Source organism: Neolamprologus brichardi, chromosome 9, assembly GCF_056152115.1.
Source record: "Neolamprologus brichardi isolate AB-2024 chromosome 9, ASM5615211v1, whole genome shotgun sequence".
NCBI lineage: Eukaryota > Metazoa > Chordata > Actinopteri > Cichliformes > Cichlidae > Neolamprologus > Neolamprologus brichardi.
Window position 1 is genome coordinate 18,178,778 of NC_142112.1, and position 12,904 is coordinate 18,191,681.

At 41.1% G+C, this 12,904-nt stretch overlaps 1 protein-coding gene across 1 annotated transcript; it reads right to left on the reverse strand.

The window, feature by feature from the left end:
• Nucleotides 1-2,696: 2,696 nt before the first annotated feature.
• Nucleotides 2,697-10,866, reverse strand: eef1e1 (eukaryotic translation elongation factor 1 epsilon 1). The gene is made up of 4 exons (XM_006794726.3): nucleotides 10,761-10,866; nucleotides 9,227-9,424; nucleotides 6,803-6,898; nucleotides 2,697-4,973 (listed from the first exon to the last, which is right to left on the reverse strand). Exons 1-4 carry the CDS (start codon nucleotides 10,842-10,844, stop codon nucleotides 4,830-4,832), a joined length of 522 nt encoding a protein of 173 aa, XP_006794789.1. The 5' UTR covers nucleotides 10,845-10,866; the 3' UTR covers nucleotides 2,697-4,829.
• Nucleotides 10,867-12,904: the final 2,038 nt, after the last annotated feature.

The following is a 12,904-nucleotide window of genomic DNA, read 5'->3' on the forward strand; positions in this document are numbered from 1 at the left end:
GCACATAGATGATTTAGTATAAGCATATTTACATGTGTCTCTCTGTACTGCAGATGGTAAGTAGTGACTGGTGGGTTTTCTCGACAGCGGCATGTATGTGAATCCCCGGCGTGAGCACACACATCCCCACACCTTCAAAGGCAAAGACACATTTCTCTCCTTCATGTCTAAGTTCATTGAAGAGCATGCTGTGAAAAACACATGCCCCCCTTCCCGTGCCTTTGTGTCCTTCATACTTGCATCCTTGCTCCTGCACTCATGTAATTGCAGTAGACAATCAGATGCCATCTTTATAGGCGCATGGTACAACTGTCACAGCGTGTAAGAGCACGATGAAGCGTGGTCGATAAATCCTGTCAAAAGAGCTTACGACGCGCTAACGCTCCCCTCACCACCACGCAGTGTTGATTGTTCCAGTGAATCAGTCAGCGAGAGATGGCGGGGCCTTGTTCTTAGCAGATGTCGAGGCCGATCCCGTTCCCTCACTCTGATTTTGTTAATAAGAATTAATGAAGGGTGGCTGTTTGCTGTTGCGTAGGTGGACTGTGTGTGGTGTGTGTGTGTGTGTGTGTGTGTGTGGAGGGGGGCTGTCCATCTAATATGGTTTGTAAAGTTGAGCTGACAAAGGTGTTGGGGAAATGAGGCAGGAGGTGATACAGGTAAAACCTAAACGCTTGACTCTCTCCCCTCATCATAAAGTCAATACGGTGAATGATGTAATTCTGCAGCTTCTGGAGGCTGGAGAGGATGGACGGTCATCAGCTTGGTAACTCAAATGCAGTCAAGCTTATTTCAAAGTTTTCAATAGAAGAATACTGAAAATATTGGGGGGGCAACAGATGTTGATGTCAAACAGTGGAGAGTCTTAGACCTTCTGAGATACCTGCACAAAACCATCTTGCAAGCTTTTAGTGAAATGTTAGTTGCATCCATGCCATCAGCTTATGATGTCAGATGCAGGGAACACAGCAGAGCCACAGCAAGGCCAAAAAGAGTTTGTGTTTCATTTCCTTGAACATTGTGACTTTTGTGGAGTCAGGACCACTGCAGAAATAATGATCTTATATAAAAACAAACAAACTAATTGTGTTTCCTAGCAACCCAATCAAAAATATTATATTTTTTAAGTTTTTCTTTTTACTTTTTTAAAGCTGTCTTTTTATGCTTGACTTTAGAAAGAAAGAAGGTGGTAACAGGGCCATTCCCTTTCACAGCTCATAAATCATCTCTATATTCTGATGAGCACCTTACATTATTGACCTTTGACTGGTCCCTCACAAGGAAGCAAATTATATTTCACTATTATTAAGCTGCAGGAGAGGCGGGGGACAGTTGGTATAGTAAAAAGCTGTTGAGCTTGTCAATCTGGGGCCACAGTGGAGGGTCACCCCTGCAGAGAGTTGCTTCCCTCGCATTCAGAAGTCATCATGAAGGTCGTCCCTAATTGGTGCCTCTGTCCTGTGTACCTGTTGTGTCCCCCTCACTCTGCCTGCACTCAGGTTTGATCAGCGAGGAGCCTAACTGTGAGGCCTTACCACAACAGCGTTTTGAGATTCGGCTGACCGCTTGAGCAAAGAGCGAGGACGAGAGAGACAGTTTAAAAATGACTGACTCTTCAGCATCGTGCTTCAAAAAAATATCTTGGGATAGATTAAGAAAAAACACCCCACCCCCCCAGGAAACTAAAAACCATCCCATGCCGATTTTAAACGTTAGATAGCCACCTTATTGTCACAGATCTCAGGGGTGTCAAACATAAGGCCAGGGGGCCAGAATTGGCACTGCCAGATTTCAATCTGGCCAACTGGACATTTTTGGAAAATATGGAGGATATAAATTTAGGAATTTTAACTGTAACTTTATACATTTTAAAACTTGTCCTGCTGATAACGACTTCCCCCCATGGCCATTCATACTAAACCAAAGTAATTAAATAGGAGATAAACAGATTAATGACATAAATGTTTCATGTTTTTCACAATCTAAAAGAGAAATCATTATTTTTTATACTCTGTCCACAGTAAAATAAATAACTAAAATAAGATCAATTATACATTGTTTGTGAATTATAAAAAACTTTTGGCTCTATAATTACAGGACAGTCTTGACAATAAGTGGACTGAATTTTTTCTGTAAATTTAGGTTTTTTATTTTTGACAGTGCTAAAATGACAGTGCTCTGTGTCATGTAGAAAAACTGAGACATACTATTGTTGGTGTCGAGAAATCTCAGGGATTAAACGTACAGTTCAACTACTTTAGAACGACAGGAAGGAAAGTCTCACTGCTCTGACCCACTTAAGATCAAACTGGGTTGTATGTGAATCGCCTGGATATCAACCTCACAGCATTAACACATAAGATGTAAACACTTTTTATTTCATTACGCGAGTTATTTTAATTTTCAGCTGTGATGTTTGATCATCTCTTTCATGTGCAGAAACATTTGCTTGTCACTTTTATTGGTTTATTTTCTGCCTTTTTTTGGGGTCAATTTGATTCATATATTACTATGTAAACAAAGCTGTTTATTCACCTTATTAACTGCAGTGGGTTGTTTGCCAGCTGTTGGTTTCTGTTTCAAACTAAACTGCTTCTCTTATGATTTGGGTTCTTGCACCTGTAAGCTCCACAGGGGCGTTCACTCATCACTCCCTGATTTCTGCATTTAAATAAACAACAATTTCAAATGCGAACTCTGTGACTGAAAGGTTTTTATTTTTATAATAAAAGTATTTTACTGTTGCAACGTTTGTAACTATGGAAACATCACACACATAATTTTACATTTGCCCAGCTGCAAGTTAAGAGGGCATAACTTTTTTTTAACACCTCAGAAGTTAGCAGGCCTGTCAGATGCTACGCGTTCAAAACTGCATTCCGATCTAATGTTAACATAACCGGGAGGACAAGGGCTTCTTTAATGGTAGAGAACACCATAAAAATGCTCCAGATAGTCACAAAGCTCACTCAGATGACTGCAAGCTGTTTATATCCTTCACATCTACTTTTATAACACTTGCCACAAACACACAGCGTGCAGTCTTACAGAGCCCTGCTGAACAATAGCTCTGTATTCTGGCTGTGCAAAACAAATTCATGAAGAATATGCACACTCTGTAAGAAATCAGGGGTCATGAGCTGCGGATCCCTTTCATTTATTGGCACAGGATGAGCGTCATGATTACACCGGATAACAAACCGCTGAGGTTTAAGCAACGGACGATATGCAAGACATACTGGCGGGAAGGGATTTAAAACAACAAAAAAACATGGCTGAAATGTCAACATCTAAAAACAGAACGATAAAGCTATGAAGAGTATTACATAAAGTTGTCAGTCCCACCATGTAAGAGCTGTAAGGTTTAAGTAAAGGATGATTTTATGGAGTTACTCCTCTAACCCTACCTCATTCTGCTTTTATCGTAGCTTCATGATGCTAATACACAGGTTAGACCAACACTGCCATGATTTGGCCTGTTAATGGTGCTAATAGCAAACAGCCAGTCAGCAGCAGTGAGGCTTTCGGAGGCACTGATTATTGTTCACATGTCACAAAAAGATCCCTCTGCCTCTGGGTGCTCTTCTTCTCTGCGTGGCCCTCTCTCCTTTCCTCCCTCGCTCACTCTCTGCCTCCCTTCGTCCTTCTCTCTTCAGTAGCCCCATGGGAGCGTGAGGGTTGAAATGACACACAGTGGCTGACTGTCGCCCAGGGGCCTGGGTTCTGGCCTTGGCTGGCTGGATCTGTGTGGCAGCTGGTGAGCCCGCTGCCCTCTCTCTGGCCTGCAGCATCAACAGTGGTGGTAGTGGGACTGATTGGAGCCTCACTCTGATCTCTGACTCTGGGGCTGACGCTCAACTGCTCACTGCTGCCCACACAGCTGGTGGTGAGGAAGTGGAACACGGAGCGGGGATGTAATCAGGAAAAGAACAAAAACACGCACACAAGCACACACACAGAAACTAAACCGTCCACTAAATGCACACGGAAAAACTAAATCCTAACAAAATAGCATCAGATACAAGGAGATGATGGCAATACCCACAAGTCTGTGGGGTCACAATATGGAACCTGGAACATCCTAGAAATGAGACAGACTATGAGGCTGCACGGAGGAAGCAGCGTTTCCCCAAGGACATAACGTGGTTTCAGTTAAGTAACATCTTAAACCTTCTTTGAAACTGTAATACTTATCACATGTTTGAGTTCAAGGCTCAGATTAAACAAATAATCATTCATAAATAGAAACACCTTTCAGCCAAGCTAGCAGCATTTTACTGCAACCCACAAAGCCACACAAGACTTTCCAAAGTCAAAAACAAAACAAACGGCCTCAAATCGTCGCTCCCATCATCACTGAGTAAGCATTAAGGTGCCAGACTTCTCATAGTGTTAGCATTACTGAGTCACCAAAGGGTTACAGTGACAGACACCCTTCTTTCCTTCACTTCCTTCCTAACGCTTCATTAAAACAAAAAGCCTACTCTATCAGGCAATATATTTATTAAAAACAGTGACCTTGTGTGAAAGAATGATTGAACTGAATTACATTTGTAGTAGCAGTTATTCCCTTTATAGTACCTAACATAGAAAAACTTTTTAGTTTGTGTTCTTCGCCTATCCTACATAACTGAAGATAAGAGTACAGGTTTGCGACTAAAACAAAAACATCTAGGCGAGAATAAGAATCTGAAACGCAGAATATCAGTGTTACAGTATGGAAGTTATGATTGTGATGTGACGCAGTCTTGGTAAGCACACGAGTTGTCCAGATCTGCGGCAGGATAGTGATGAGTGAGAGTGGATAGGCGGAGGGTGGTGGTCAGGTCTCAGTGGTGTCTGCTGGTGTAGATTCTGTTCCTGAGCACAGCTACTGGAGGGAGGTGGTGCCGGACACCAGGGTAGCGCTGGATGTGGTCGAACCAGCGGGTAACATTCACATACTGCTCCCTGTCCTGGATGGCCAAGTCAACCTGGGAAAGAGAAGATCATTGGAGGTAAAGCGTTTAACCGCATCGTGAAGGCGAGTTAAACTGACATGAGAAAATCTATTTAACACAATTAAGGTCGGCAGTAAAACACAAAGATGTTTTTGCTGTCAAAGATGGTTTAACATTCATGAGTTTCCTACAAAAACAATCAAATATGAACCATTACAAGTATAAAGCAGTGCGTTTCCCTCTTCCCTCAGTTTTATCCTGTTATCAAAAACATGTTAATGCTGCCTATCTGGGTCTCAAATACACTCGCAAAATAGATTCTTAAACACGAGTTTGACTTCCTGGTTAAATAAGGATGAATACAATCAGTAGAATTTACTCTCATTTTGGTGAAAACCTGGATACTTTCTTCTACACTATTTAGAAATCCCATTAAATGAAGAAGGAAAAAAGGAATCCAGTTTTAGTGAAACTCTTATGAGGAAAACAAAACGCTAAAGAGAGGCTACATGTGAGCAATGCTTACATTCATGAGATCACATGTGAGAAGTGTTGATACACTGGTTTAGGTTGGTTTAAATGTTCTTATCTAAAAATAATTACACTTAAAGAACAGCTTCGTGACGACTGCCTTTTTCTGCACTTTTGATAATGCGCTCTTATTAATATGGCACTCAGTGTGATATAAAACATGTATTTGTCTCTGTTGTCACAACTGAGCAGATATCAAAGCCTGAAACAAACCAGTTACAAAGTTCAGCAGATTTCACATGATGATAATCACATGGGAAACAATTTTACACTGGTTTTCTTTTAGTTGCAGCATAATGCAGGTGGACAACTGGAAATGTTTGAAGCACTAAAATGGCCTTGAAAAACATTATTAAGCGTGTTTTTTTTTTCATCACATAATTAAGCGGAATATGGAAATTCCTCAAAACGGACAACGATCCAGCCTACAACCATTCCAGCATCAGTTAAGTTTAATGTTTGTGTAAAGTAGTTTCCCATGAATTGAACATCAGCACAGGCTGTGGTTAAGGGTCGCACTAGCTGACCTTCTGTCCCCGAGGTTAAAAACCACACTGACTGCAAACCAAAGTGACGCCTCTCTGCCTGGTGGCGTGGAGTGGGAGGAGGTGGGGGCCTTCCATCTTTGCCACAAAAACTGACATCTCTGAACATGTGATCTCCCCCCGCCTCCGTCTCATTCTGCCTTTCCCATTTCTGAACTCGCTTGTTTTTTTTTTATCCTGTAAGGCGTAGCAAACTTACTTGTCCCTGGTCTGAGGGTAAAGACATCACTTTATGCCACATCGCTTTATCTGACTGAGGAGAAGTGAGAATCTGTTTATAATCAGTGTGTTTATTGCCAGCTTGTCCTCGGTGCCCTTTGGCCATGTGACTGGTCTAATTGTACGTTATGCAAGATGACAACTTGCTTATTAAAGTTGAGGTTTGAACGAAGTGATTGTTGATAAGGAGAGAAAAGCATGAAAGATGGGGCTTCCATGAAGATGATTAACACATGAAAGTAATCCAGATATGAATGACTGATAAAGCCAGCAATTTTTTTTATCCCATGTCTGAAAGGGGTTCATCAATTTTCCCTTTCCTTTGGCTTCTCTCTAGATGAATCCTTGGTAAATGATTGTAAGAATGTAATTAGACAAATAACTTTGAAAAACCTAAAGACAAGTTTCTAAAAGGTTTGGTTGTTACAAAGTGTTTCCTAGAAGCACATTTTAAAGATTCAAAGTTAATGTGAACACCCCAGAATACATTAAGTTGATAAATGTGTAGAAACATTGAGGCTTACGAGTGAAGTCGGCACATAAGGGAGCTTCAAACAGGTAACTTACTATGACTGGATGGATTCCATAGTACATAAAAACATCAGCTAAGGTGAACTGGTTTCCGGCCAGATAGACCTTGTCTTGCAGGTAGAGATTGAGGTCCTGAAAGAGGAAATTTCGAAAGCATAAAACACGCTATGCAAATCAGGTCATTTCTTATGATAATTTATGCATTATGGTAAGTATTTCAATGCAAACACAAATGTCTTAATGTGACAGATGGACACATTATATGAATCACTAATGAAGCATCCCTAAAAAAAGAGATGCTGGGACTACAAAATGTTACTGTCTTGATGGACGTTATAGACTTAAAGGGGGCACATCAGCAGGTTCATTAACCTATATATCTGTGGGTGCGTGAGGTACACGAGTCTGGTTCATGGCTTGCGTGCGTGTCTGTGTGCTGCTATGTGGATAGGAATAATATGTAACCTGAGGGGGAATGTCATCTCTCCCCATGACTGGCGACTTAGCACAGATGCTGTACAAAACGGGCTATTTGTTTACTTCTCAACCAAATGACTACAACTCTCGCTTGCAAATCTAATGAAGCCGTCTTAAACTTGGGCAGCACGTTGTACACTCCTCAGTCTGTGTCTGTGCAAGCAAAGTCGTGCATGGAAGTGCTGGTCCCTGGGGAAGGGACCATCTTTAGCACTTGTACATTGTGCGAAGGCGAGGGAAAACTCCAAACACACACAGAGCATCTTGGGGGCAAATGGAGTTATTGTGCGGGAAGTGTGGGTGATGCCAAACAAGGCATGAAGACTGCAGACTTCCTCCCCTTCCACAGTCAGATCCTTGCTTTTCTGTAGCCTACAGCCATCAGGCTGAAGCCTAGTCGAGCATCAGAGGAGAGGCAGCTCTCCTGCTGCCCTGCACCCAGCACATGGAGCTCAAACCTGGGTTCTTTGCTACCTGCCCCCACCTAACTGTGCATCAGTGCTGTTGTTGCATTCAGATAAAAGTCCTACAGAACAGTCAACTCGAGCTGATGAATAACTAAGAAAAGGAGATACAGGGGAACTAATGAATCACACCTTTTCTTTATAATTTCTGTACAAACTTGATGCTCCAGAGACTTTCTTTATTGTTGCTGCCATTCTTGGACTCAGACACAGCGATCTCTCGAGTTTATACCACTTTCATTTGGCCTTCAGGCAACCATAGCCGTCAGTACACTGCTCAGTACTCCATCCATCCATTTTCTTATCTGCCTATTCAGCCTTGGATATAGAGGGAGGTTGAAGCCTGTCCTGGCTGACACTGTGTGAGAGGCTTTTTACTTTCAATTGTAACACCTGAAAACATTACACAGGAGTCAAAAAAAAAGTGGAAATTATTTCTTTGTTTACACTGAGAGTTTACAGTTTTGTCAAAAACTGAATGATCGTGCTCTCTGCTCACTGAAGACAAAGTACTTAGCAGATGAAATCATTTGTATACTACAGCATTTGCATGCTGAAACAAAAGATAATAGTCAAATTGAGTGGCAGCAGGAAGTTTTCAATACTGGCCTGATTTGTTTAAAGTGGAGTGACAGACTTTCACCAACACTCAGCTTGTCTCTGGGTTCAGGGCCAACCCAAACTGGCTTGTTTATCAACATATTACATGAGTGACAAGATGTTTACTTCGGAAACATGTCTCAGCTTGCGAAGCAAAAATGTCTTATTTGCATCCTGGGGTGAGAAAGTTTAAAAACTCCTCCAGATGACACTTTTATCTGAGCATAATTTAATGGGAGATGACTGGTGTGCTTAAAAGGAGAGCGTTAAGGACGCGGCTCAAGCAGCAGGACAGGACAGGGGGCCACCGGGCACCAGTGCTGAGCTGCTCAGGGCGACTTCCGTCTGTAAGTGGCACCATTAAAATATTTAAGAGGCCTGTCCAGATAACATGCTGCCGCACAGCATGACTTCTCAGCCATGCCACAACAGCGTGTCACGCTGAGAAGTGCGCACATACACACACACAAATGCACAGACACTTCACGCTGACAGGACGGTGCCAAGAGGCGCGAGGCATCCAGCCGACCAGCGGCTGACGATCCGTTTCACGCTGACTGGCGTCAGGCACATTAGAGTATTTTGCTCTGTCGCGTGGGGCCATGTCACTGAAGGGCCATACATCAGCCCGTATTCCTGTCGCTCGCGCCTTAATAAGGCAAAGAGACACACACATTGACCCAACTGGTGGTCACAGGAGGTCAATGTGGAAGAAACTGTCAAAGAAACTCTCAAAGAAAGAGAACAATTTTAACACTGATTTTAGCACAAAGAAAAAAATAAGACTTCTAAGCATGCTTGGAAACATCAGGATTAAAATCTGGGATAATTTTAAGTACGTATGCATTTAAGTCTAGAAATGCTGTTTCGATGAAAAGGAAAGGATTTCAAAGATTTCCTCGAAAATCAGCTCTTTTACCTTTAGGACGGTCTTGATGTCTTCCTTTGTGCAAATGTCAAGTTTGGTCACTCTGTACTCGAGCCACTGCTGCACCACCGCTCTGCTCTCTGCGGTGTCACCCAGCAGCTCTGGGCGCTTGGCCTCTTTCGCCAGGTGACAGGCGATGGTCACCAACCCCACCAGCGGAGGACCATTATTATTCTGTAGCACAGGTACCTGGAGGGCGAGGAGTGACAGTGAGGGGTAGTTACAAACAATCATTTCAATGCATCAGAAGCCAGCACTGTCTTTCTAAATAACACGCTTCATTTCCAGTGATGGCAAAACGTCCCTAATAAATGCATTTATTTTATTAGACTGTCTGGATCTCATATGCACGCCGATTATCAATGTGTAATTTGGAAAATACTGATTAGTGAAATTACAATGGACAGTTAGGTTGATATCCAGAAGAAAGAGTTTAATATGGGTGGGAAAAAAATACTTTCACAACTTTTCCTTATTAACCTTTCACTACAGCATCCTTTAAAAAAATCTGGTCATCCATTCTCTCTGGGATGAAGTTCAACATGAAGAAACTCAGCCACATTTGGAAAGGTTTTATATGTATATATACATTATATACATATATATGGACACACACACATTTGCGGTTAAGCCAATGCAGTCATCTGCACAGGGAGCAGATTGCTACCCCCACTTCTACAAAAACATTATTTACTGTTGTTTTATTTACTGACATATAGATAGATAAATTCAAATATCCAGTAGCTGCATTTAAAAACAAACATACGTCCGGTCATAAATATGAATAAAAAGATAAAGTAATTAATGTTGAAAAAAAAAGACTGTTTAAAAATACAACAAAAACGGTTTAAGGTTTTTAGGAGGACGCAAAATGTGTATGAATGATGATTCGATGATAACTCCAATAATATAAAATGACACTTTTAAGGACTTCATTTTGGAAACTCTAATTTGTTCATACTTTATAAGACATTATTATCAATAGCTATCATTTTTCGCAATTTTCCGTTTCGCCAATGTTTATTTTCCCCTGAATGAAAATAAATAGCATAAAATAAATAACAATAATTTACTATTATTAGTACTACAAATTAAATGTATATTATTTTAAATATAGTTCTATATACACTACTAGAGTTCACTTGCTCTGTCCATCCCATGGTACTGACAGCTAGCTCCTCCCCTCGCTTAGTTTCAATGGACGGCTATAGACAAAGCATGGGGCTACGTCTATTATAGCTTTATGCTATCCACTATGCTGACTTTTCCCAACAAGACCGCTGGCAAACACATTTCTCTGCGTGGAAATGCTGAGGTAATGGAGAAACTTAGCTGACAACAGACGAACAGCCCGATATAGACACACTATAAGCACAGCTTTATTTCCAACACACATGCATGGCGTGTTAGCACTCCCCTGCTATAGCTAGGTGTCCCGGTCACAACAGCTCGGAGGGCGCCTTTCAATTAAAATGGCAATTGTATCACCTACAGTAAATGACACAGCAATGAACCGTTATATCACCTTTTTATCCCCCTGCGTACTGTACTTATTCGCCTTTTTTTGTCCAAGGTATTTCTCCAGCGAAGATAGCTCCCGCAACGCCATGTTTGTGACTGTCGGACGGGCAGGGTAGTGTGCGAATGATGTGATTGGCTTAAAGTCGCAATTCCCGCCCACTCACGCTTGACTGACTGAAGATTTAACCAAAGAAAACTTGGCATACGAATCCTTTCATTGTATTGCATCAGAGCTTCGCCCAACTTAACCGATGAAACCAGTCTGTGAAAAAATAAAATAAATTAAAATACAGATACCTTAATGTTTTATTTAGTAAGGGCTATTATATAAAATTGCTATAAAATTACTTCAAGGAACTATAATGATGATAATAATAATAATAATAATAATAATAATAATAATAATAATAATAATAACAACAACAACAACAACAATAATCTCCAAATAGATTACATAATTTTTTATTTCAGGAAACAATGAAACTCATTCTTACATATATATTAATTTGATCATAGATTTATTGCAGATGTGGCCTCCACCATGTTTTACAGATGGCTGCAGACACTCACTGCTGTCCCTCTGTCCTGGCCTCCTCCAGGAGGCTGATGAGGTTTCAGTGAACAGTAGACGTATCAGCTGATGGTCCAGATGCTCAGACCCTATGTCTGGATTTTTCCCTGTTTCTTAAGGACATGACTGTCAGATACTGTTTATCTGCTGTAGAGAGTTTTAAGGCCTGACCATTTTTCTTTTATCCAGTTTCCCCAAACTATTTAAGGACACAGTGCACACCATGCTGAGAAAGACGTTTTCAGCTAACAGCTCTTTCACCTTTTTTATCACCTTATTGCTGATAAAGTAGTTTTATGTCTGTCAAACTGTGTTATCTTTGGTAGTTTTCATAGATTCAACTAAAGAAACTGAAACAAACAATGTGTTTTTGTGACAGGCTGCTGCCAATGAAGATACAATGTAAAATTGGTTCTTTGATAGGTTGTCTGTTATGTGTACATACAACACTGGTTCATCTTTAGGGTTAGGTGTCTGAGCCAGTCTATTGATAATACAGATTAAAAACAGCTAATCCAAACTATTAGTCTGATGATCAATAACCACTCAGACTACGAACAGAGTACATGCTGAAGCCAGAAAGCTGGTACCTTACTAATAGATTTTGAATATTTCTAAGCGGATTTCTTTCTAAAGAGATGAGTGTGTGGCTGTTCAGTGTAGTTTGAGTTCAATAAAAGCACAATATTTGTGTATCCCAGCATTCCCCTGGTGTACTCTCCCAGCTCCCATCAATGTAGGCTGGACTAATCAAAAATGATCCTTCTGTCCATTCTTAGTTGCGTGCATCTTATCACTAAAGCTTTTCTTGTGAGGCTTTGTGGTCAAATAGAATCAGAATGACAGAGGGAGGTCTGGAGTTCCAGTCTGAAGTCCTGCAGCAAAGTTTTCCTGTCCTGTCTGCCTCTGCAGTGTGTCCTGGATGTGACATCGTGTGTGGCGTGTCTTTTTGGATATATACTGCGCACATATGATTTACCCATAATGAAATGTCACATGTCAGTCAAAACTAGCAGCGCCCAAATTCATGGAGCTGAACTTTCTTTTAAGCAAAAGCACAGAAAGGAATCAAATTCATAGAGAGATCAAGAGTGGATGTCAAGCTCGTACTGAGAGAAGTTCACACCGTAGTCTAAACATCCCAATTTCAGTAATTTAATATCAACGGCCTTTTTGATTCTCGTGCAGCAGCAGCCGTGCTTCACGTGAACTACTTTCACTGATGTTTATTGCCTCGCACATCCAGCGCATCCACAATGTTCCTTTTCGCTGCGTACGCTTAATATAGAAGAACAGATGATATTTTTAAACCCAATTTGCTGAGAAAAAGCTGTCCCAGAAAACAAATTAATTATAAGAATGAGTACGCAGACTATCACAAATGATTAGATGCCGTGAAACGAGGTAAGCCTAATTCTCTAACCTTTCAGTTTTGTTTTGGGTTTTTTTTTTTCCTGTTTGTTTATAGGCTCCAGCACATCATGCGCTTTCACCCTAGTAGGGCTTCCATAAATGCATGCCTGCAGCATTAAAGTGCATCTCCTTTAACTAAATGCCTCGAAGCTGCCACATTCTGT

What these genes read in the sequence shown, in the direction of transcription:
- eef1e1 (XM_006794726.3), bottom strand. Translation starts at nt 10,844, where the DNA reads ATGGCGTTGCGGGAGCTATCTTCGCTGGAGAAATACCTTGGACAAAAA. An exon ending in GTACGCAGGGGGATAAAAAG is followed by an intron (nt 9,425 to 10,760) that starts GTGATATAACGG and finishes CTCGCCCTCCAG; the next exon opens with GTACCTGTGCTACAGAATAA. An exon ending in ATGGAATCCATCCAGTCATA is followed by an intron (nt 4,974 to 6,802) that starts GTAAGTTACCTG and finishes TCTCTTTCCCAG; the next exon opens with GTTGACTTGGCCATCCAGGA.